A 24,419-nucleotide genomic window follows, 5' to 3' on the forward strand; every position below is an offset into this window, starting at 1 on the left:
CTCTATCAGGTCACCTCTCATCCTCCGTCGCTCCAAGGAGAAAAGGCCGAGTTCACTCAACCTATTCTCATAAGGCATGCTCCTCAATCCAGGCAACATCCTTGTAAATCTCCCCTGCACCCTTTCTATGGTTTCCACATCCTTCCTGCAGTGAGGCAACCAGAACTGCGCAAAGTACTCCAAGTGGGGTCTGACCAGGGTCCCATACAGCTGTAACATTACCTCTCGGCTCCTAAGCTCAATCGCACAGTTGATGAAGGCCATATCATCTTTAGCTGTTGCCTGTATGTGGATACAGGGTGAAAAGTGGTGTTTGTGTCAGTGACCTCGGGGGGGGGGGGGGCAGCCCAGAAGGTGCCAACACAGCGTGCCCACGATCCTCAGCAGAAGGACACCAGACACCAATACAAGCAGCGTTAACTACAGAACAAAACCAGCCCCTCTCCCACTCTCACACACACGCCTCCAATCCCAAGGCCTCCTGTCCTTAGCCACCAAGCTTCTGGTACCAACACAGGACAGTAACCCTCATCCGTGCACGTCTACGAACCGCGGCGGGACACCCACGAGGTCGCGGGCGGAACCTACAGACCGTCAGATTGAACCCCAACGCACGATCACTGCCCGTTTCAACGTCACGCTGACCGCCAAGCTCCTGTGAGGCCGCGGGGACCGAGCCCTGCTACATTACAGGTCTTTGCTCAGTCAGCTGTCCTCTCTTCCCGACATCAGCGCGTTGACGCATCCCCTGTAAATTGCTTGTGGCGTGCTGGGCTCGTGTCAACAGCTGGAATGGTCCACTGATTCACCGGCCTCTGGCTAAAGAAATTCCTCCTCATCTCTGTTCTAAATGGACGCCTCTTTATTCTGAGGCTGTGTCCTCTGGTCCTAGACTCCCCCACTATAGGAAACATCCTCTCCACATCCAATCTATCTGTGTCCTCTGGTCCCAGACTCCCACGCTATAGGAAACATCCTCTCCACACCCACTCTATCTGTGTCTTCTGGTCCTAGACTCCCCCACTATAGGAAACATCCTCTCCACATCCACTCTATCTGTGTCCTCTGGTCCTAGACTCCCCCACTATAGGAAACATCCTCTCCACATCCACTCTATCTGTGTCCTCTGGTCCTAGACTCCCCCACTATAGGAAACATCCTCTCCACATCCACTCTATCTGTGTCCTCTGGTCCTATACTCCCCCACTATAGGAAACATCCTCTCCACATCCACTCTATCTGTGTCCTCTGGTCCTAGACTCCCCCACTACAGGAAACATCCTCTCCACATCCACTCTATCTGCGTCCTCTGGTCCTAGACTCCCCCATTGTAGGAAACATCCTCTCCACATCCGCTCTATCTGTGTCCTCTGGTCCTAGACTCCCCCACTATAGGAAACATCCTCTCCACATCCACTCTATCTGTGTCCTCTGGTCCTAGACTCCCCCACTATCAGAAACATCCTCTCTACATCCACTCTATCTGTGTCCTCTGGTCCTAGACTCCCCCACTATAGGAAACATCCTCTCCTCATCCACTCTATCTGTGTCCTCTGGTCCTAGACTCCCCCACTGTAGGAAACATCCTCTCCTCATCCACTCTATCTGTGTCCTCTGGTCCTAGACTCCCCCAGTACAGGAAACACCCACTCTAAGCCTTTCAATATTTGTTAGGTTTCAATGAGATTCACCCTCCCCCCCCCCCAACCCATTCTTCTGAACTCCAGTGAGTACAGGCCCAGAGCCATTAAACGCTACTATTTGTTAACCCTTTCATCGCCAGGATCATTCTTATGAATCTCCTCCAATCCGAAACTGCTCACAATACTCCAAGTGAGGGCTGGCCGGTGCTCTTATATTCTCGTCCTCTGGAAAACAAAGTTAACTTGGCATTGGCTTTCCTCACTGCCAACTCAACCTGCAAGCCTTGAGGGAATCCTGCACCTCGGATTTCTCAATTTACTCCCCGTTTAGGAAGTGGACTGTGCCTCAATTCCTTATATTCAACCAGATGGGTCATCACAAACACAGCGTAATCCTCTTCATTCTGAAGGGGAATAAACAGTTTGACGTTTCCAGCCGAGACCAATTCTCTCCCTCCCCCACCTCTCCTGTTCCATTCCTCATTCCGGGTCCCCTCTTACCCCTTCTCTTCACCTCTCTCTGGTCCCTCCCCTTCCCTTTCTCCCATGATCCTACAAGATAGTTTCCCTCAGCCCTTTACCTCTTCCACCCATCCCCTCCCCCAGTGTCTCACTTCATCCCCCTCTCCCCCACCCACCCACCTTCCCCCTCACCTGGTCTCACCCATCACCTCCCAGTGTCTCACTTCATCCCCCTTCTCCCCCACCCTCCCACCTTCCCCCTCACCTGGTCTCACCCATCACCTCCCAGTGTCTCACTTCATCCCCCCTCTCCCCCACCCACCCACCTTCCCCCTCACCTGGTCTCACCCATCACCTCCCAGTGTCTCACTTCATCCCCCTCTCCCCCACCCACCCACCCCCCTCACCTGGTCTCACCCATCACCTCCCAGTGTCTCAGTTCATCCCCCCTCTCCCCCACCCACGGTCTCACCTATCACCTCCCAGTCTGTCCTCCTCTTAACCCCCCCCCCCCCGTTCCTGCTGAAGGGTCTCGGCATGAAACGTCGACAGTTTATTCCGCTCCACAGACGCTGCCTGACCTGCTGAGTTTCTGTCTCTGCCCATTCACCTGTGTTGAGGTTGTGGCAGACATGACAGTGCAGCTCTGATAGCGTTGCATCTGAGATTAAGTCATAAACCTGGTAACAGACCCTTCAGCCCGTCTACTCGATGCTGACCATTTCCATTTGACTCAGATCCTCCTAACCCAGGACTTACTAACCTTTCTGTCCGTGCCATGGATCAACAACGTTAAATGGACCCTTTGGTGGGTGGGCGTGAGGGAGGGAGGGAGGGACACTCGCCCACAGCGGCGCCCGCACAGACCCGAGGACCCAGGTTCGATCCCGACCCCCGGCTTGGCGCGAGGGCACGAGACCCCGACGTCCCCCGACCACGTGAATCAGGGGATTAACCCGAGCCCACGCAAGCTGCCCCCAGAATAGGGAGCAGCAGTCATCAGGGAGAAGTGCGCATGGATGGCGCCAGCGATCCCGGGGATGGGGATGGGGAGGGTTCAATTCCCAGCGAGGAGTTAGTATGTTCTCCCCCATGAATGCCCACACTCTGAGGAGCTGCCGGTTCTTTACGCACAAGATGCGCTTCACTGTTGCATCTCGGTATACGGATTAACCGGACGTCAAGAACGCACCACCCCGCGTCTTGCTGGGCCCCTGGCAACCAGCTCAAGTCTTCATTCGAAGAAGACCGTTTATTCCTCTCCATAGGCGCTGCCTGACTTGCTGAGTTCCTCCAGCGTTTTGTGTTTGTGTGTGTTAAACGGAGGGTTTGAGAGAGAATTCGGGGCAGAGAGATGGGAATCAGGGAATTGTGGAGGTGGAGAGAGATCTCCACAGACACCAGAGAGAAATTTAGTGACAGGAAATCGGGAGGAGTTGCTGCTAATTCGGGCTTTACCCTAAGGACTGACATTCTCACCCACACACATCACACAATGAGGCTGGGTCAGGTCTGTGAGGTGGGGGGGGGTGGAAAGGGGGGGGTAAAAAGAGGTTGGGAATGCGGTTAAACAAACAAGCAGACAGCTGAGCTTGTACCTGTGGTTCTGCTCTCTCTCTCTGCGGCCTCCCCACCAGCCACCTCCTCCGGGGTCTCCTGGTCTTCCCGGTCCTCTCCACCAGCCGGCGAGGGCTCAGAGGGAGGTGCCAGCGGGAGGGCGGGCTCCCGGGGAGCAGGGGGGCCGGCCCGCTCCCCAGGCACGACCCCTCCGCCTCCCTCGGCGGGCGACGGGCTCCCGGACGGCTCAGGCTCCAGGGTGGGGCAGCTTGCGAGGCCGGCGGGGTGCCCGGTGATGTCTGGGACCGCGGGGGCTGGAGTCTCGCGCTGCTCCCGGGCCTGCACGCCCCTCTGCATTTCCGACCTGCGGATCATTTCCAGAAGTGGGGAAGACATGTCCCCGAGTCCAAGGCTGGGATTCGCCAGGGCGGGTCTTTCCGGCAAGCCCTCGGGGCTGGCTTTCCGCTCCTCCGCTGGGCCAGTGCCTGCCGATAGAGGAGGCAACGCTCCTGGTGCAGAAGGCCCGATTCTTCCACCCACCAGTCCTGCTGCCTCTCCGGTGGCCCCTCCCTCAGGCTGATGAACTGGAACTCCTGCCCCTTCTGCTGGCCGGGAAATTTTGCCCAATTCTGTTTTGTCCTCTAGCCCAGAAACTTTGCCCAATCCTGTTTGGTCGTCTGGCTGGGAAACTTTGCCCAATCCTGTTTGGTCGTCTGGCTGGGAAACTTTGCCCAATATTGTTCGCTCTTCCGGCTGGGAAACTTTGCCCAATCCTGTTTGGTCGTCTGGCTGGGAAACTTTGCCCAATCCTTTTTGGTCGTCTGGCTGGGAAACTTTGTCCAATATTGTTTGGTCGTCAGGCTGGGAAACTTTGCCCCATATTGTTCGGTCGTCTGGCTGGGAAACTTTGCCCAATATTGTTTGGTCGTCTGGCTGGGAAACTTTGCCCAATATTGTTTGGTCGTCTGGCTGGGAAACTTTGCCCAATATTGTTTGGTCGTCTGGCTGGGAAACTTTGCCCAATATTGTTTGGTCGTCTGGCTGGGAAACTTTGCCCAATATTGTTTGGTCGTCTGGCTGGGAAACTTTGCCCAATATTGTTTGGTCGTCTGGCTGGGAAACTTTGCCCAATCCTGTTTGGTTGTCTGGCTGGGAAACTTTGCCCAATATTGTTCGCTCTTCCGGCTGGGAAACTTTGCCCAATATTGTTCGGTCGTCCGGCTGGGAAACTTTGCCCAATATTGTTCGCTCTTCCGGCTGGGAAACTTTGCCCAATATTGTTCGCTCTTCCGGCTGGGAAACTTTGCCCAATATTGTTCGCTCTTCCGGCTGGGAAACTTTGCCCAATATTGTTCGGTCGTCCGGCTGGGAAATTTTGCCCAATATTGTTCGCTCTTCCGGCTGGGAAACTTTGCCCAATATTGTTCGCTCTTCCGGCTGGGAAACTTTGCCCAATATTGTTCGCTCTTCCGGCTGGGAAACTTTGCCCAATATTGTTCGCTCTTCCGGCTGGGAAACTTTGCCCAATATTGTTCGGTCGTCCGGCTGGGAAATTTTGCCCAATATTGTTCGCTCTTCCGGCTGGGAAACTTTGCCCAATATTGTTCGCTCTTCCGGCTGGGAAACTTTGCCCAATATTGTTCGCTCTTCCGGCTGGGAAACTTTGCCCCATATTGTTCGCTCTTCCGGCTGGGAAACTTTGCCCAATATTGTTCGCTCTTCCGGCTGGGAAACTTTGTCCAATATTGTTCGCTCTTCCGGCTGGGAAACTTTGCCCCATATTGTTCGGTCGTCTGGCTGGGAAACTTTGCCCCATATTGTTCGCTCTTCCGGCTGGGAAACTTTGCCCAATATTGTTCGCTCTTCCGGCTGGGAAACTTTGCCCAATATTGTTCGCTCTTCCGGCTGGGAAACTTTGCCCAATCCTGTTTGGTCGTCTGGCTGGGAAACTTTGTCCAATCCTGTTTGGTCTTCCGGCAGGGAATTCCGGGCATATCCTGGTTGGCTCCTGTCCTCCTTGGCTCCTCGGCTTGCAGGGCTGACTGCCCCCACCTCTCTGGCGCCAACCCCTTGTTCCCAGGCTACCTCCACCGACACCAGATCCACATTCTGCGGGCCGCCGGGTGGCTCCGTCGCGGAAGCTGCCTCCGGGGCCAAGGGCTGGGGCCCTGGGGGCCCTTTGAGAACCTCCCTCGATTCCCCGGATTGATCCGCCTTCGGTGGTTCCGGCTGGGCGCGGTCGAGGGCAGCTGTCGTCTGAACGGCCGGGGCTCGAGATGGGTGCCACACTGCGGCGGCTTCGTTAACGCCCGGGGGAGCGGAAGACTCCTCTCCCAGGGACCAGGGGTCACCCGCGGGACGGCCGGGCCGAGTCTCGGTGCCACTTCCCCTCTCGGTCGGGGTCTTGGCCTCGGATGCTCGGTCTAATTTTTCCGCGAGTCCATCTGCGACGGGCGGGACGGCGCAAACCCCTGCCCCCACAGAGGGGGAGGCAACTGCCTCGGACCATCCGCCCACCGGACGCGGGCCCAAGGTGACGTCGAGACCCGTGGTGGACACATCTTTGTCCCGTGGGCCAGGGCCCGAGGATCCAGGGGGGACGGTCGCTAATGCAGTCGGGGGAGGCTGGAAGCTCTCTGGGGCCACTACTGCGGCCGAAGACTCCACTCCTTCCCGGTCCTCGACTCTGGGGCCGCCTCCCGAGCCAGGCGCCTCTTCTCGAGCTTCGGGACGGCGGGGGGACCGGTCGTCCGGCAGGAAGCTCCACTTGGCGCCCTCCAGCCCCGGAACCGCGCCGTCCTCGGCCCTCGCTCTGCTGGGCCTACCTCCGGCGGCGAGGGGCTCCTGCGCCTCAGCCAGCACCTCGAACGGCGAGTCGGGCGTCAGCCTCTCCAAGGAGTCCTCCTCCTGCGAGGAGTCGATGGAGGACGGGTCGCTCTTGGCTTGGTCGCCCCCGGTTACGAGGTCCGCCAGCGGCCGCCCCTCCCTCTCGAACGTCAGCCCGGGCTGGCTCATCCAGCTGTACTTCTCCAAGTAGCCTCCGGGGCCCGGCCCCGTCCTCGCGCCCCGGATCGCCTCCTCCTCCTCGCCTCGATCCGGAGCGTCGGGGGCCCGGGGCGGAGGGGGCGAGGCGGGGGGAGGAGGCGGCGGCCTCCGCACCGGCCCGGGGGCGCTTTGTGGTGGGGGCGGCGGTGGAGAAGATCGCTCTGTGACCAGATAGCAACACAAGTTCAGAAACCAGATAACAGACAGGAGCAAGTCTCGCAGCATGCAGAGCTCATGGGCAAGGTGAGAGGCCGAGGAGGGAGGGAGGGAGGGTGGTGCAAAACAATTTTAAAAAAAAAGACACCATGACCACAGCACACATGCACGGGACGGACGACTGACTTTCACAACAGAGCTGCAGCAACCCTTTACCCCCCCTCCCCGCCATCTGACGGCTCAGGAAGGAAATTGCAACCCAAAAGAAATGACAGAGAGAGGAAAAGAAAAGAGGAACGCAAAAAGGAAGATGAATCCAGCGAGTCTCACCGGCTTCCCGGACAGGAAGCCTCAATACCGACTCGCCCGCTGAACCCTCCCCCGCCCAACTCCAAAAGCGGGGGGGGGGTGGGGGGGGTGGGCGGCTACGCTGAGGGGGACCGGAGATAGCAACGCGCCTCCCCCCACCCCCGGCGACCAACGATTCCTCAAAACGGCCTGGGCGAAGCAACGGATCCAAGCAGCCCGGGAGTCAGGCGGATCCCGGCCTTCCCCGCCGCCCAGCGCACTCAACAGAAACCCGCCTTTGGGGGGGGGGGGGGGGGGGGAATCAAAACCTCCCTTCCGGAAAGTTCTACAGGCCGATCGAGACTTACAGGGGGTTCTTCCGCCAGGCTGTTAATCCGATCGACCATTCCAGTCAGCCCACCCCAGCCCCCTCTACTGCCCTGTAAACACTTGGAACCGTTTCCTAAATAAAACTGCTTGTTGTATTTGTGTCTTTGTGCGCGTTTCCTTCTCTGGCCTCCAGCTTTCTGTGTCTAGTGTTCAATTCTGTTTCACGTGGCGCCTGCTAGCACGGCAGCCGCCATCACCCACCGCCAGGCCGTTCGGGGAAGGGCGAGGGGGGAAGATCGCAGGAGTCGGCACCCCAACCCCGCCCCGGGGTGCAGAAACACCAACGCCCAGGCACAGAAGCGTCAACGGAAAGAGGTGGAAGCGGCCCGGCCCGTCACAGGCAAAGCACCGTCTACGCGGGGCACCGACCAGAGAGAGCAGCATCCGTCATCGGGACCCCCCCCCCCACCCGCCACCCCAGGCCACGCCCTCCTCACAGGTCCCATGGAGGCAGGAGGCACAGCAGCCTCAGGCCCAGGAGCAGTTATTACCCCTCAGGCTCCTGAAGCAGAGGGATAACCTCACTCACCTCAACACTGAACTGATCCCACAAGCTGGAGACCCACTCTCAAGGACTCTTTTCATTACCCAATACATTTCATCTACACGGATTGACCTTTTCCACACTGTCAGTCTTCATGCACAGTTCTCATACACTCTACAGTACTTACTTACTGCAAGAAAACGCATCTGCAGGTGGCGTAGGGCATTGATAACAAATCTACTCTGAACTTCGACCTCAGGCTGAAAGCAGAGCTCCCTGGAGTGACACGCATGTTGGGAATTACCGGCTGGACAAACGAGCCTTTCCACCCTACTCGAGCAGCTGTCTGCAGCTCCTGAAGAACACCGGGTTTAAGGCTTCCGGTATTTAGGTGCCGTGAATCTCGGTGACCTCTGGCCTGCGGTTATTGAAACAAGGACTGAGGTGAGGAAGATCTAAGGTCTGAGCGAGTTAAGCGCCAGGCCGAGTCGTTAAGGTCAGGTACAGGCCGAATCGGGGCAGCGGGGGTCCAGGTCCCACGGCGTATTAAAGCGACTGAACCCGATGTCTGGACGGTCCTTATAAAGGACAGGCCGGTTCAGCTCACTGCCCCACAACATTTACTCTGCGCTGAACCAAGGGTCTGCGGGCGGACTCTGCTTGTGGACTTCAGAACCCCAGTTGCTTGTGTTTGCAGCATTTGTCCGCCCATTGGGTGTTTATTAGTCTTTTCAATGTTCTTTTTCCTCCAGGGGGTGGGGGTGTCACAGCTGCCCGTCAGGAGGCAAACCTCATGACATGCAGGCAGTCCCCGGGCTACGAACGAGTTCCGCTCCAGACTCCGTCTTTGAGTCAGAACTGGTGCATCCGGTATTATTTAGCGTCAGTGAGTCAAACGTTTGTCTTAGTATATATTTCACTTTTCTATGCATATAAAACACTGAAGAAACGTATGTATTTCAATAATTAAACCACCGTGTTGCTTAGTAATAATTGTAGCTTTCATCGGGGCAGGGCCTTTCACATGCTCCATTAAAATTGTTCCGATCGTTGGCTGACTGTAGCCTAACGCTTTTCCAATGACCGATGGCGTTTCACCTCTTTCCGATCGCTCTATTACTTCCACCTTATTTTCAATCGCGATCACTTCCCGTCAATGTAACAGAAGCACTGCGGGCGGCGGGTCCCGAGCTCCACCGGGTCCGAAGGACCACCGCACTGAGACAGGTTAAATGGGACAAGTGGGGGCCGTGCTGGGTTTGGGTATTTCACCCTCCGCAATATTCCGCGTGGGAATTTAAACTGGAGGTGGCAGTGCTTTTTTTTAAAAAAGGAGGTCAAGTTGCGAGCTCAACGTCAACCCCGCATGGAGGAATAGCACGCTCGGGAGCGGCCTGTCGCTGGATCGAACTCAGGAACCTCCGTTCTCCAGCCCGGCGCTAATCTCACTGCGCCACCAGCCGACCGGAGGGTGGAAATCAGGGTGAACCTTGCTAAGAAAAATTTAAGCCAAATACAAAATTACACACTCAACACAGTGTCAAGGGCGACGACTTAAAATGGCGGACGGCGTTCTCCTTCCTCGGTTCGAAAGTACGTGTTGTTTGTAAGTCGGATGTTCGTAACTTGGGGACTACCTGTAACAACTGTACTTTGAACTTTGGGGTTTGTCACCAAACGCTGTTGTAAATATCTACAGACGTACTGTGGAGAATGTTCAGACCAACTGCATCGCTGTCTGGTGTGGTGGGCGGGGGGGGGGGGTGGGTGGGGAACTGCACAGAATCCGTTTGCAAACTCAGCCAGCTCTATCGAGGGCACATTCAAAAGGAGATGCCTCAAAAAAAAAACCCAGAAAGCTGGCATCCATTATTAATGCCCCTCACCACCCAGGACCTGCCCTCTTCTCATTACTACCATCGAGGTGGTACAGGAGCCTGAAGACACACACACTCGGCAATTCAGGAACAGCTTCTTCCCCTCCGCCATCAGATTTCCAAACAGACAATCAACCCACGTGCACTACCTCCCTGTCTTTTTTGCTCACATCTCTGGTCTTTTTGCACTAATTTAATTTTTTACTCTATAGTTTTTGTGTATTGCAAAGTTCTGCAAACACAGGACCACACACGTACCAGTGATGTTAAACCCAGTTCCGATTCCACTTGACACAGGAGGCATATGTATTCCAGCTCACAACGCAAGTCTACACGGTAACTCCGGACTCAATAAATGGGTCGGACCCTACCTGCCCCTCTCTACCAAAGTACGGCTCAAGATTGTTTAACGTCATTTCCAGTACACAAGTGTATAGGAGAACAAAATAATTGTTACTCTGGATCTGGGGGGGGGGGGGGGGGGGGAAGAAACACAATAATATAAAGAGTACAATTTAAACACAATAAATACACAAATTAGTTTATGACTGGACGTCCACACAGCATTACAAAGTCACAGTGCCAGTGATCTGCGCTTCATCCAAATCCTCCAGGTGCTCCCGTTCTCTCCCGTATTCCGAAGGTGTGCGGGTGGGGGCTAGTGCCTCGTGGGCGTGCTGTAATAATCCAGCTTAAGTCATTTCTTTAGCAGCAGTACAAAGGGTAACGTAACTCCACCACAACGTCAGCGGCCTGGGTTCAATACCCGACGCGGCCTGTACATAGAACAGAGATCTACAGCAAATTACAGGCCCTTTGGCCCACAATGTCCAAAAACGCCTAGAATTTCCCTACCATGCAGCCCTCTATTCTTCTGAGCTCCATGTACCCAAGATTCTCTTGAGACTACCGTATCCACCTCCACCACCGCTGCTGGCAGCGCATTTCACGCACTCACCATTCTGAGTAAAACTTCCAACATCCCCCTTGTACCTACCCCCCAGCACCTTAAAATTATGCCCCCCTCATGCCAGCCATTTCAGCCCTGGGAAAAAGCCTCTGACTATCCACACAATCAATGCCTCTCATCATCTTGTACACCTCTATCAGGTCACCTCTCATCCTCCGTCACTCCGAGGAGAAAAGGCCAAGTTCACTCAACCTCTTCTCATAAGGCATGCTCCCCAATCCAGGCAACATCCATGTAAATCTCCTCTGCTCCCTTTCTGTGGTATCCACGTCCTTCCTGTAGTGAGGTGACCAGAACTGAGCACAGTACTCCAAGTGGGGCCTGATCAGGGTCCTTTATAGCTGCAACATTACCTCTCGGCTCTTGAACTCAATCCCATGATTGATGAAGGCCAATACACTGTATGCCTTCTTAACCACAGAGTCAACCTGCGCAGCAGCTTTGAGCGTCCTATGGACTCGGACCCCAAGATCCCTCTGATCCTCCACACTGCCAAGAGTCTTGCCATTAACACGATATTCTGCCATCATGTTTGTCCTGCCAAAATGAACCACCTCACACTTATCTGGGTTGAACATCTGGAAAAACAGTCCCACTCGGTCCAGTCTTTCCTCGTACAACTCAAATTTCAAAGCAAATTTGTTATCAAATTCACGCGTCTCCACATACAACCCCGCGATTAGTGTTTTCTTCCAAAAAACACAGGCATACACAGTAAAGCCAAGAACCATGATAGAATCATTGAAAGCTAGCACCCAACGGGGTGGGAAACAGCCAATGCACGAAAGACAACAACCTGGGCAAGTGTAAGAGAGAATTTAACAATAATAAGTAAGTAAGCAATAAATATTGAGGGATTGAGATGAGGAGTCCTTGAAAGTGAGCCCATTAGCTGTGGGAACAGATCAGTGACAGGGCGAGAGAAGTTGTCCCCTCTGGTGGTTGAGGGGTAGCAACTGTTCCTGAACCTGATGGTGGGAGACCCCAGGCTCCGTAAGAAGAGAGGCGAGGGTCCCTGATGATAGGTGCTGCCTTCCTCAACTCTCCCCCCCCCCCCCGTCCCGGTAAACAGCCCCGTGAACCTTCTCCAGGTTTTCAGTGACGACCCCCCTACAGCTGGGCTCGCGACACTTGCTCCAGCATCTCGTACGCTGGCGCCCGAATGGCTGTACTCAGAAACCTGGCGGGCGAAGGGTAGCGGGACCAAGTCCCACCTCTCCAGCCCTGGCCGCCAAGGACCTCTGCACCCGCGAGGGGCAAAATAACAAACCCCACCTCGGCGGGCGGGGTGGCCCAACGCACTCACTGGCACCAGCCCACCCAACCTCAAGGTCGTTCAGACAGAGAGGAGCTGGAAAAGGGCCAGTGACACCGCCCGTCCGTCCCAGGCTGCTGGGTATCCACGCCAGGACCACCAGACTCAAAGACAGTCCCCCTCCCCAAAAGCAGTGAGGCCGATCAAACCCCTCCACCCACCAACCCACCACTACTTTATCATTTCCTGTCAGTCACCTTACGAACAGACACTCCTGTGCCAGAGTGACTATTTTTATTTTGATACACAGCCCATTCGAGTCACGGTGTGTCCGGCAAACCCCAAATCAGGTGGGTAAGTTTACCAGTTAACCTACAACCGAGGGAGAAACGGGGCAGCTGGAGGGAAGTCGCAGGGTCACGGGGAGAGCGTGCGACGGCAGGAATCGAACTCGGGTCGTTGTGAAGTCGTCTCCGATGCCGTTGGTGCTCGGCGAGAGAAATAAAGAGCCGCCGGGGGGGGGGGGGAGGGGAGGGAGCGTCCTTCCCCACGTCGGGGGATTCTGAGAAGCGACACCGAAACGGCCAGCTGGTTTCTCGGTGCTCGACGTTGCGGGAGTGACCTCTCTCCATCGAGGGAGAGAGACAGGGAGCCCACCTGAGATGGCGAAGTGTTGGATGGACTGTAGCTGTCCTCTTTAATAAGCTTCAGGTGGTGGTCTCTGGGAAGCTTTGCTATTGCTTGTGGCGGGGCGGGGGGGGGGGGGGTCCAGGGCGTTTGCTGGGGCGAGTAAGGGGAAAGCGGGGGGGGGGGGGTTCGATACTTTTGCTGCTGCTTGTGTGTGTGTGGGGGGGAGGGGGGGTTCTGACGTTTCTGTAATTCATCATTGGTGGGGTTCCCCCATTTCATGGGTACCTGTGAAGAGTAAGAATTTCAGATTGTACACTGTATGCGTTCTCTGATATTAAACTGATGAATAGGAAGGATGAGGAAGCTTTAGAGAGGGTGCAGAGGAGATTTACCAGGATGCTGTCTGGATTAGAGAGGGTGCAGAGGAGATTCACCAGGATGCTGTCTGGATTAGAGAGGGTGCAGAGGAGATTCACCAGGGTGCTGTCTGGATTAGAGAGGGTGCAGAGGAGATTCACCAGGATGCTGCCTGGATTAGAGAGGGTGCAGAGGAGATTCACCAGGACGCTGCCTGGATTAGAGAGGGTGCAGAGGAGATTCACCAGGGTGCTGCCTGGATTAGAGAGGGTGCAGAGGAGATTCACCAGGACGCTGCCTGGATTAGAGAGGGTGCAGAGGAGATTCACCAGGATGCTGTCCGGATTAGAGAGGGTGCAGAGGAGAATCACCAGGATGCTGCCTGGATTAGAGAGGGTGCAGAGGAGATTCACCAAGATGCTGTCCGGATTAGAGAGGGTGCAGAGGAGATTCACCAGGATGCTGTCTGGATTAGAGAGGGTGCAGTGGAGATTCACCAGGATGCTGCCTGGATTAGAGAGGGTGCAGAGGAGATTCACCAGGATGGATTAGAGAGCAGGTCTTGTGAGGAGAGGTTGAGCGAGCTGGGGCTTTTCTCTCTGGAGTGAAGGAGGATGAGAGGTGACTTGATAAAGGGGTACAAGATAATAAGAGGCATAGACCGAGTGGACAGCTAGAGACTTCCCCCCAGGGCTGATGTGGCTAACGTGAGGAGGTGTGATGAGGAGGAAAGTATAGGGGAGAGGTCAGAGGATTTTATTTTTAAATAAAAGATGACGAGAGGCATGTGGATAGCCTCTCCCCAAGGCTTTTTCCCCAGGGCTGAAATGGCTAACACGAGGGGGCACAGTTTTAAGGTGCTTCCAACTAGGTACAGAGGAGATGTCAGGGCTGAAGTTTCTAAAAAAAATAATGCAGAGGGTGATGAGTGTGTGGAATGGGCTGCCGGCGATGGTGGTGGAGGCAGATACAATAGGGTCTTTTAAGAGACTCCTGGACAGGTACATGGAGCTTAGAAAAATAGAGGGCTGTGGGTAACCCGAGGTAATTTCTAAATCAAGCATAGCATCGTGGGCCGAAGGGCCTGTATTGTGCTGCAGGTTTTCTTTGTTTCCAAAACACAAGAGTGTGTGGAACGCTGTCAGGGATGCAGATACATCGGGGCCATTTGGACGGGCACGCGGATGCCCGAACAGCGGAGGGCTCTGTGGCTGGGAGAGGGCAGATCGACGTGCTGACGGTGCAGAAACCTACCCCAAGAGGTTCTGCAAACACTGGGATCCCAAAGCCGCACACATAAAAGGGTGGAAGAGCCACGGACGAACCAGTTCTCTCAGAGCCAACGGACCAAACCCCCCCCCCCCCCACAATCAACTTGGCGGGATCTGTGGATGTGGAGCCCGAGCCAGACGGTGGACCGCCAATGAACCCGTGACCGATTCTCTCTGCAGCTCGCGGTTCTGATGTGGCTGATGACATACGTTGGCGCGGTGTTTAACGGATTGACCCGTCTCATCCTGGGTAAGGCAGACTCTTGTCGATTCTGTAGCTCTACCAATTTTTTAAACCCACTCCAAGATCAATCTGAGCCTCCCCTCCCTCATACCCCTCCATTCTTCTATCAGCCGTGCGTCCAAGAGTTTCCTGAGACGTTCCCCTGGCAGGGTGTTCCACTCAGTATGCGGGGCAGCACCTGCGGTTTACCGCCATGGCGCACGGCAGCAGTGGCCGTTCGGATCCGCTGCCACTTTAGCAGTTTTTTTTAAATTTAATTTTAAGGCACAATTAGGGTTTGGGGCAACGGATAAACAGAGCGACTACCTCCCATCGCCAGTTACTGGTGCAGCACAGGGATCGCCCAAAAACAATCCTTCATGGCAATCTGCTGCTCAGACCGCGCGAACTCGGCTTGCTGGGGGAATCGGGCCTGCAGACCTCGGAGTCGCCTGATGCCGCTGGGGACGTCGTAAGCGGTGTGCGAGGGAGCGGGCAGGAGTCCGTGCCGGAGAAAAAGCAAGCCCTGGCCGGCCGGCCGGCCCTCCCGTCCATTCTACTCTCCGATGGACATTAGATTGGGCCACATCTGCGGCAACGAAATACCCGGCAGGAGTACAGAAACGGACAGAATCCTGGACACTGCCATTCAGCTGATTATTTATGTAACATCGGACCACTAACCTACTGCCCTCTGTTGTGCCTATTGTCTTGTTTATTATTTATTGTAATGCCTGCACTGTTCTGTGTACTTTATGCAGTCCTGGGTAGGTCTGTAGTCTAGTGAAGTTTTTAACCATATAACATATCACCATATAACAATCACAGCACGGAAACAGGCCATCTCGGCCCTCCTAGTCAGTGTCGAACTCTTAATCTCACCTAGTCACACCTACCCGCACTCAGCCCATAACCCTCCACTCCTTTCCTGTCCATATACCTATCCAATTTTACCTTAAATGACACAACTGAACTGGCCTCTACTACTTCTACAGGAAGCTCATTCCACACAGCTATCACTCTCTGAGTAAAGAAATACCCCCTCGTGTTTCCCTTAAACTTCTGCCCCCTAACTCTCAAATCATGTCCTCTCGTTTGAATCTCCCCTACTCTCAATGGAAACAGCCTATTCACGTCAACTCTATCTATCCCTCTCAAAATTTTAAATACCTCGATCAAATCCCCCCTCAACCTTCTACACTCCAATGAATAAAGACCTAACCTGTTCAACCTTTCTCTGTAACTTAAGTGCTGAAACCCAGGTAACATCCTAGTAAATCGTCTCTGCACTCTCTCTAATTTATTGATATCTTTCCTATAATTCGGTGACCAGAACTGTACACAATATTCCAAATTTGGCCTTACCAATGCCTTGTACAATTTTAACATTACATCCCATTTTTAACATTACATAGTTACATAAACCACTACGTTGGTTTACGTAGTTCAGTCTAGTTTTTGTACTGTTTCATGTAACACCATGGTCCCGAAAAACATTTTCTCGTTTTTACTGTGTACTGTACCAGCAGTTATGGTCAAAATGACAATAAAAGTGACTTGACATGAGAGGCCAAGAGCCTGGACTGGATTAGGAAGGGGGCATAAGCCAGAACACTTCCGGGGCAGTGGTGGAGGCACATGAGCCACATTTAAGAGACTCTTAGAAGGATCTTAGAGTAGATTAAAAGGTCAGCATAAAACGAGGGGCTGAAATGTCTGTACCTTTTTATATTCTATCTGAGGGAATTCTGGAAAGGGGGGGGAGAGAACTAGTTACAGCCCCTCACAGCAGGGGTGTAGAGGGGGGGACGTGAGGGAGGCAGGGGGACAGAGGCAGTGATTGTGGGGTACTGAGAAGGGTGAGAGATGGCATGGCACATCGAGAGGAGATTGTGGGTATACAGGCTTTCGACAGGGGTGTGGGGTATTAAAAGGGGCATAGAGAGTGCTGTGAGTATTGACAGGGTCTCCGGTATTGAGAGGGGGTGTGGGCAGCTGAGAAGAGAAGTGGCGAGAGGCGAACCAGGACGGGGGAAATGAAAAGAGAGAAGTGGGGGGGGGGGGGAGAGGAAAGCACTGGAAATTTGGGAAATCGGCATCGATGCGGTCGGGTTAGGGGCTACCCAGGTGGAATACGAGACACCAATCCTCTAACCGAGCACGGGGGTGTAGAGGGGGATGCGGGGGGGAGGCAGAGAAATCGGCGTCGATGCAGTCGGGTTAGGGGCTACCCAGGTGGAATACGAGACGCCAATCCTCTAACCGAGCACGGGGGTGTAGAGGGGGATGCGGGGGGGAGGCAGAGAAATCGGCGTCGATGCGGTCGGGTTAGGGGCTACCCAGGTGGAATACGAGACGCCAATCCTCTAACCGAGCACGGGGGTGTCGTCAGTAAGTTTACAGACGCCCCCTCCTCGCTGACGAGGCGTGTCTGGAGCCCGCTGCCCTCCTCCCAGGACTGCGCGGCTCGGCACAGCTCAAATACCATCTGCTGACGGTACAACCACTGTCGGGAGAATCTCAGGTGGTGACGGCAGGGCGCCCGGGAGTGAGATACGCCAACCAGTGGAGAGGTGCCGCAGCAACAACCCGGCTCTCAACGTCAGTCAGACAAAAGAGCTGCTTGTGGACGGCAGGAGGGGCAAGATAAAGGAGCACACACCAATCCTCATAGAGGGATCAGAAGTGGAGAGAGTGAGCAGCTTCAAGTTCCTGCGGGCTAATACTTCTGAGGATCTGGTCCCAAAACATCCACGCAGACACAGAGCAGGCACGACAGTGCCTATATTTCATTAGGAGTTTGACCAGATTTGGTCTGACACCACAGACACTCGCAAATTTCTACAGGTGGACCACAGACAGAATTCTAACCGGTATATCCGGGGGGAGGTACTGCACAGGATGAGAAAGAGCTACGGAGGTTTGAATACTCAGCCAGGCCCATCACGGGCACCACCCTCCCCAGCATCAAGGACATCGTCAATGCCTGAGGAAATGGCAGCAGTCCCTCATCACCCAGGGCATGCCCCCTTTTCCCTGCCACCACCGAGGTGGTGGTACCTGAGCCCAAAGACACACAATGAGCTTCTCCTCCTCCACCCCGAGATTTGTGAATGCACACTCAACCCATGAACACAACCCTCACTATTTTCCCTCTCTTTTGGCACTACTTAATTTATACATAAAATTTCTTATTGTAATTTATAAGTATCGTGACAAATTTCACCATGGACTAACATGTCACAACACAGGAAGCAGAATTAAAATGGGTGGCCACTGTGAAACCTTGCCTTTTGCGGCAGGGAGCGAAGGAGAAAACACACTTTTCCGTGATTTGCACCTACGATCTTTGCACCGATCGGTGCCAGCTGTGGACATTGCCATCTCATTACTCACCCGAGCCAGGAATTTCATCATCGAAATGTGGAGAGAAGCGGACCCAACACTGACCCCTGCAGAGCTCCACTTATCACAGCCAGCCAAACAAAAACAAAAGGCCCCTTTGTTCCCCAATCTTTATCTCCTGCCAGCAAGACAATCTCCTATCCATGCTAGTATCTTTCCTATTAACACCACGGGTTCTTATCTTGGGAAGCAGCCTCGTGTGTGACACCTTGTCAAAGACCTTCTGAGATACCAAGTAAACAACATCTACTGACTCATATTTGACAATAAAATAATGTAATCTAATCTACCAGGGATGAGGGGTCAGCAGTCTTATGATCCAGGAGAGGCAGATACACCCCACCAATGTGCCCATGGACAACGCACATCAAGTGCTGGTCTTGAAATAATATAAAAGTGGTGTCGGAGGGGCCAGCTCAGGAGAAGTTACAAGATTTAGCACTTTTCGGTGACAAATGATGATAATTTGCCCCTCCCTGAGGCACCACCGGGAGGGCCAGAAGGCCACGTGATAAACCGGGCGCGCATGCGCGATGCTTTCCGCACTGCGGACTCTTTGTATCGAGTGGGAGCCGCACGCGCAACATTGTATCCCGGGCGCGAGGGGGAGGGCGGGGTGACGACGCGTGCGTCACCGAAGCCCCGCCCCAGCCAATTGGCTCAGCCTCTCAGCCGGCTGCCCTGCCGACCTCGGTCCTCCAGCCACGCCCACCCCGCCCCGCGCGGTGTCCGGGAGGTCCCGCCGCAGCAGACTGCCCGAGGCTCTCTTCCTGCCGGCCACGCCCACCTGACCTCGGTCCTCCAGCCACGCCCACCCCGCCCCGCGCGGTGTCCGGGAGGTCCCGCCGCAGCAGACTGCCCGAGGCTCTCTTCCTGCCGGCCACGCCCACCTGACCTCGGTCCTCCAGCCACGCCCTCCGCTCGCCGGCACCCGCCGCGCATGCGCCCCGGCGGCGACCGTGAGGGACGAGAAGGGTCCCGTCCGACCCGCCGATACACTCGTAACCAAGGCGACGGCCCGGGCACGCATTCGTGCGCGGGAGCGAGGAGCGGCCGCGCGCTTGTTTACCTCCGACGTGAGCCCCGCCCCCCTTCTGCACTAACACACAAACAGCGTCGGGAGCGCGCCCGGGCCTCAGACACGACACCCCAAAGCGGAACAAAGGTCACACGAGTGGCTCGGGCGCTGCTGAAGCTCTCTTGCAGATTCACTTCACCTGAAAGCACCTGTCTTCTTTTCGCTTTACAAATAAACACCCGCCACCCCGTTGCACGCCCACAATGATCCTCCAGGGCAAATAAATGGCCCGCCCCCTCCCTACACACACAGAGCAAATTCAGATATATACAGAGCCTTTGCAAAATTATCCCGGACTGCGATGCAAATGCCCTCCCCACCTCCTTCACCGCTTTCCACCTTCGGTGCATATTCAATTCCCGATTCCTTACCGAGAGACATTCCTGACGAGGTCGCTGGGGATGAATCAACATTGCCTTCTGTTCCTTTGGATGAGCTAACAAGGGACGATTGGTTCTGATCTTCCATTCCTTCGCGTCTCTGGTTTTCCGTCTAAAATCTTCTCTGTTTTCTCGTTTTAAAAAGTAACGATCTTCGCTCTGATCGTTCTTCTTTTGCTCGGCTTTCTCCAGGGCCGGCAGACACCGCCCAGAGCTCTGAATCGGCTCCGCAGCTCGTTATGGCAAAAGCGCAGGAGAGCGAGGGGAATAAAAGAGAGCCCGCCCACCTCGCTCCTCCCGACGCTCAGGGTGAGAGGTGAGTCGGCATCGATTCATCGTTTCACAGACAGCCACCCGGCAGTGCGGCAGCGCAGCCGGGGAGGGGCAAAAAAAATGCACGGCGCGCCTGTACGGCCATTCCGCCCACTCAGTCCGTTCCGAGCCGCTTTAACCTGCACCGCACCCCGACCTAACCAAACGCCTCTCCAGCGTGGGAATCGAGCTCGCACGCACCACTTGCGCTGGCAGCTCGTTCCTCACTCTCACCCCCCTCCGAGCGAAGAAGATGCCCCTCATGCTCCCCCTCAACTTTTCACCTTTCACCCTTAACCCATGACCTCTGGTTGTAGTCCCACCCGACCACAATTGAAAAAGCCTGCTTGCGTTTACCCTGTTTAAACCCCTCGTAATTTTGTATACCTCTACCAAATCTCCCCTCAATCTTCTACATTCCAGGGAATAAAGTCCTGACCTATTCAATCTTTCCCTATAACTCAGGTCCTCCCAATCCAGCAACATCCTTGTAAATTTTCTCTGTGCCCTTTCAACCTTATTTACGTCTTTCCTGTAGGTCGGTGACCAAAACTGCACACAATACTCCAAATTAGGCCTCACCAATGTCTTATACAACCTCAACGCAACATCCCCTCTCCTGGACTCAAGACTTTGATTTATGAAGGCCAAGGTGCCAAAAGCTCCCTTTATGACCCCATCTACCCGTGACTCCACTTTCAATCAATTATTGACCCGTATCCCCAGATCCCTCTGTTCTACTCCACTCCCCAGTATATGCAGTGTGTGTGCGTAGAGAGAGAAGGCGAATATATCGTGCATCCTGTGTAAGGTGTAGCCTGCAGCAAGGATCAGTGGCAAAATATCATCGTCAGAATTGTACGTGACAAGACTAACAAACACTGGCACGTATGAAGTGAGTGGTCTCCATCCACCGACTGTTTATTCACCCCGATCTGCTGAGTTCCTCGAGCATTTTGTGTGTGAGGTGTTCAGTGATGGACGTGCCACATACTTCCATGCATGAGCACCACGGACCATCAACGCACAACACAGACACACGTACCGACTGAGAAGATTGAGGGGGGATTTGATAGAGACACACAAAATCACGGACCATCAACGCACAACACAGACACACGTACCGACTGAGAAGATTGAGGGGGGATTTGATAGAGACACACAAAACCACGGACCATCAACGCACAACACAGACACACGTACCAACTGAGAAGATTGAGGGGGGATTTGATAGAGACACACAAAACCACGGACCATCAACGCACAACACAGACACACGTACCGACTGAGAAGATTGAGGGGGGATTTGATAGAGACACACAAAATCACGGACCATCAACGCACAACACAGACACACGTACCGACTGAGAAGATTGAGGGGGGATTTGATAGAGACACACAAAATCACGGACCATCAACGCACAACACAGACACACGTACCGACTGAGAAGATTGAGGGGGGATTTGATAGAGACACACAAAACCACGGACCATCAACGCACAACACAGACACACGTACCGACTGAGAAGATTGAGGGGGGATTTGATAGAGACACACAAAATCACGGACCATCAACGCACAACACAGACACACGTACCGACTGAGAAGATTGAGGGGGGATTTGATAGAGACACACAAAACCACGGACCATCAACGCACAACACAGACACACGTACCGACTGAGAAGATTGAGGGGGGATTTGATAGAGACACACAAAACCACGGACCATCAACGCACAACACAGACACACGTACCGACTGAGAAGATTGAGGGGGGATTTGATAGAGACACACAAAACCACGGACCATCAACGCACAACACAGACACACGTACCGACTGAGAAGATTGAGGGGGGATTTGATAGAGACACACAAAACCACGGACCATCAACGCACAACACAGACACACGTACCGACTGAGAAGATTGAGGGGGGATTTGATAGAGACACACAAAATCACGGACCATCAACGCACAACACAGACACACGTACCGACTGAGAAGATTGAGGGGGGATTTGATAGAGACGCCCCGAAGTCCAGCGGTGATGCCACTGCGCCACCACGATTCTGAAACGTAACTCCTTTAATCGTACGCAGTGTGCTGCCTGTTATTTCATGGCATTAATTTGGAACAGCGTAGCAAATCACACAGCGCCCACACAAACCGGGTTTTGGAGCGGGAGAGCCGTCTCAGTCTCACGGGTTCGTCAGGAGCAGAGACTGTTTTCCCTCAATGTAGGAAACCAGGCGGTTTAATATTTTTGCAACACACACAAAATGCTGGTGGAACGCAGCAGGCCAGGCAGCATCTATAGGGAGAGGCACTGTCGACGTTTCGGGCCCAGACCCTTCGTCAGGACTCATATTTTTGACAATTTTTGTGTTAACCACCTGGTCCACAAGGAAGCTTTCTGTTTATTTATTTACAATTATTATTATGATGGTATTTACACATTGTCTTCTTTTCAGTTGCTTGTCAGTCTTTATCTACGTAGTTTTTCACTCTAGCGCGTTTCTTCTTTCAACTGCGATTGTCCCATTTGCAAAATTTGATTGGTTGTAACATCGTCATTAGCATTTTGGTTGGCACGGTAATGCAGCAGTTAGCATAATGCTTTACAGCACCAGCCGTACGGTCGGGGGGAGGGGGGAGTTCAATTCCCGTCGCTGCCTGTGAGGAGTTTGTACACTCTCTCCCCGTGATCGCGTGGGTTTCCTCCGGGTGCTCCGGTTTCCTCCCGCCGTCCTCAGAGCTGCACAGGCTACGTTGGCGCTGGAAGAGGGACGACGCTTGCGGGCGGCCCCCAGCTCGCCCTCGCGCGGTGTGCGTCCGACCCCCGTTTGCCCGCATGCACGGGTGGCAGAGGATGCTAACACGCGGTGTCTGCCGCTGGTGAGCGTTCATCTTCACGGCACCCTGGCGTATGCAAACAGATGCTGGGAGTCCGGAGCAACACACACACACTGTGCTGGGTAGCCCCCACGGAGGGCAGTCGACGTTTCCAGCCCAGACCCTTCATCGGGACCTTGAAGGAAGGGGGGGGGGGAACACCAGGATAAAAAGGTGAAGGGAGAGGGGAAGGAGGCTCACTGGTGAAGCTGGGGTGAAGTTGCTAGTTGGGAGGTGGAAAAGGCGGAGGGCTGGCGAGGAAGGACTCTGATAGGCGAGGAGAGTGGGCCGTGGGAGATGAGAGGCGGGTTATAGAAGCTGATCTGATTTGAATCTGAATCAAGTCTCTTCCTACAGCAAGTCCTTCACCCGAGGGTCTAATGAGGTGTAGTTTATTGCTGAGATGTGGTGAGAACCTTGTCTCGCACTCTGTTCATACAGATCAGATCATTATCGAGGTAGAACAATAACAGAATGCAGAATGAAGTGTCACAGCGACAGGGGAAGTGTGGTGCAGGTAAATTGATTGAGAGATATCGAGACCCTTCCGGCCCAGCGAGCCCCAGCGATTTAACCCGAGCCTGACCACAGAGCAACTTACAATGACTGATTAACCTACTAACCCATATGTCTTTGGAGTGTGGGAGGAAACGAAAACACCCTCACTCACACACACTCTCTCTCTCTCTCACACACACACACACACAGACACACTCACACACACACACACACACACACACACACTCACACAGACACACAGACACACACAGACACACTCACACACACACATAGACACACACACACACAGACACACACAGACACACTCACACACACACATAGACACACACACACACAGACACAGACACACACACACACAGACACACACACACACACAGACATAGACACACACAAACTCACACACACAGAGACACACACACACAGACAGACATAGACACACACACAAACACACACAGACACACACACACACAGACACACACACACACAGACACACACACACACACACACACACACACACACACACTCACACACACACTCACACAGACACACACACACACACACAGACACACTCACACACACACATAGACACACACACACTCACACAGACACACACACAGACATAGACACACACACACACACAGACACACACACAAACTCACACACACACACACACTGACACACTTCAACACCCCGTGCTGTAATAAATCCGCGCTAACGCTATCGCAGCGCCCCAACAATTGATAATGATGTGCTACTACTGGAGACTGTTCGGCCATGACGGGAGACGTGTCCGGGAGGGCTTGTCGGGTGGATAACCCGCGGCACTCGGGGTCCTCCCCGGTTACAGTGGGTGACCGTGACGCCCTTCCTCTCCACCGGCCGATACAGAACCGGCGGGTCTCGCCGTGGGTCTTCACCCACCCTCCGTTCCGCATGGATCACCGGCTGGGACAGGCGCGTCCCTGTCTCCCCGGGGTACGCGGCCCACCGGCGACCCTCAGCCGGTTGAGCCCGCCTGTCGAAGCGGGGTGCCGGGGTGTGGCCGCTGTCACACGCTTGGAGACACAGGTGAGAGCCGAGTGTGGGGTGGGGGCCAACAGTGCCAACTGGCCCCTTCACCAGTGGTGTTACCCCTCCCCGTAGGGGCCTGCTCAATGAAGGAGAAGATCATAATGAGGGGAATCGTGAGGTCCAGAGGCCGTATTGTCATAGCAGTGGACCGATC

The 24,419-nt window shown here is 54.3% G+C and overlaps 1 protein-coding gene across 2 annotated transcripts in view; it reads right to left on the reverse strand.

Moving 5' to 3' along the window:
- LOC132384073 (reticulon-3-like) overlaps positions 1-19,764 on the reverse strand; it is a 53,133-nt gene extending 33,369 nt beyond the window's left edge. Inside the window, exons 1-2 of one of the 2 annotated variants that reach the window (XM_059955390.1) lie at positions 19,463-19,764; positions 3,704-6,868 (exon numbers count right to left, since the gene is read on the reverse strand). In XM_059955390.1, the coding sequence (XP_059811373.1) occupies positions 3,704-6,868; positions 19,463-19,559 (3,262 nt within the window). In that variant the 5' untranslated portion in view covers positions 19,560-19,764. The remainder of the gene's footprint in view (positions 1-3,703; positions 6,869-19,462) is intronic. The other variant, XM_059955391.1, reaches the window with a different exon arrangement.
- Between the last annotated feature and the right edge of the window lie 4,655 nt (positions 19,765-24,419).

This window comes from Hypanus sabinus, chromosome 31, assembly GCF_030144855.1.
Source record: "Hypanus sabinus isolate sHypSab1 chromosome 31, sHypSab1.hap1, whole genome shotgun sequence".
Classification (NCBI taxonomy): domain Eukaryota; kingdom Metazoa; phylum Chordata; class Chondrichthyes; order Myliobatiformes; family Dasyatidae; genus Hypanus; species Hypanus sabinus.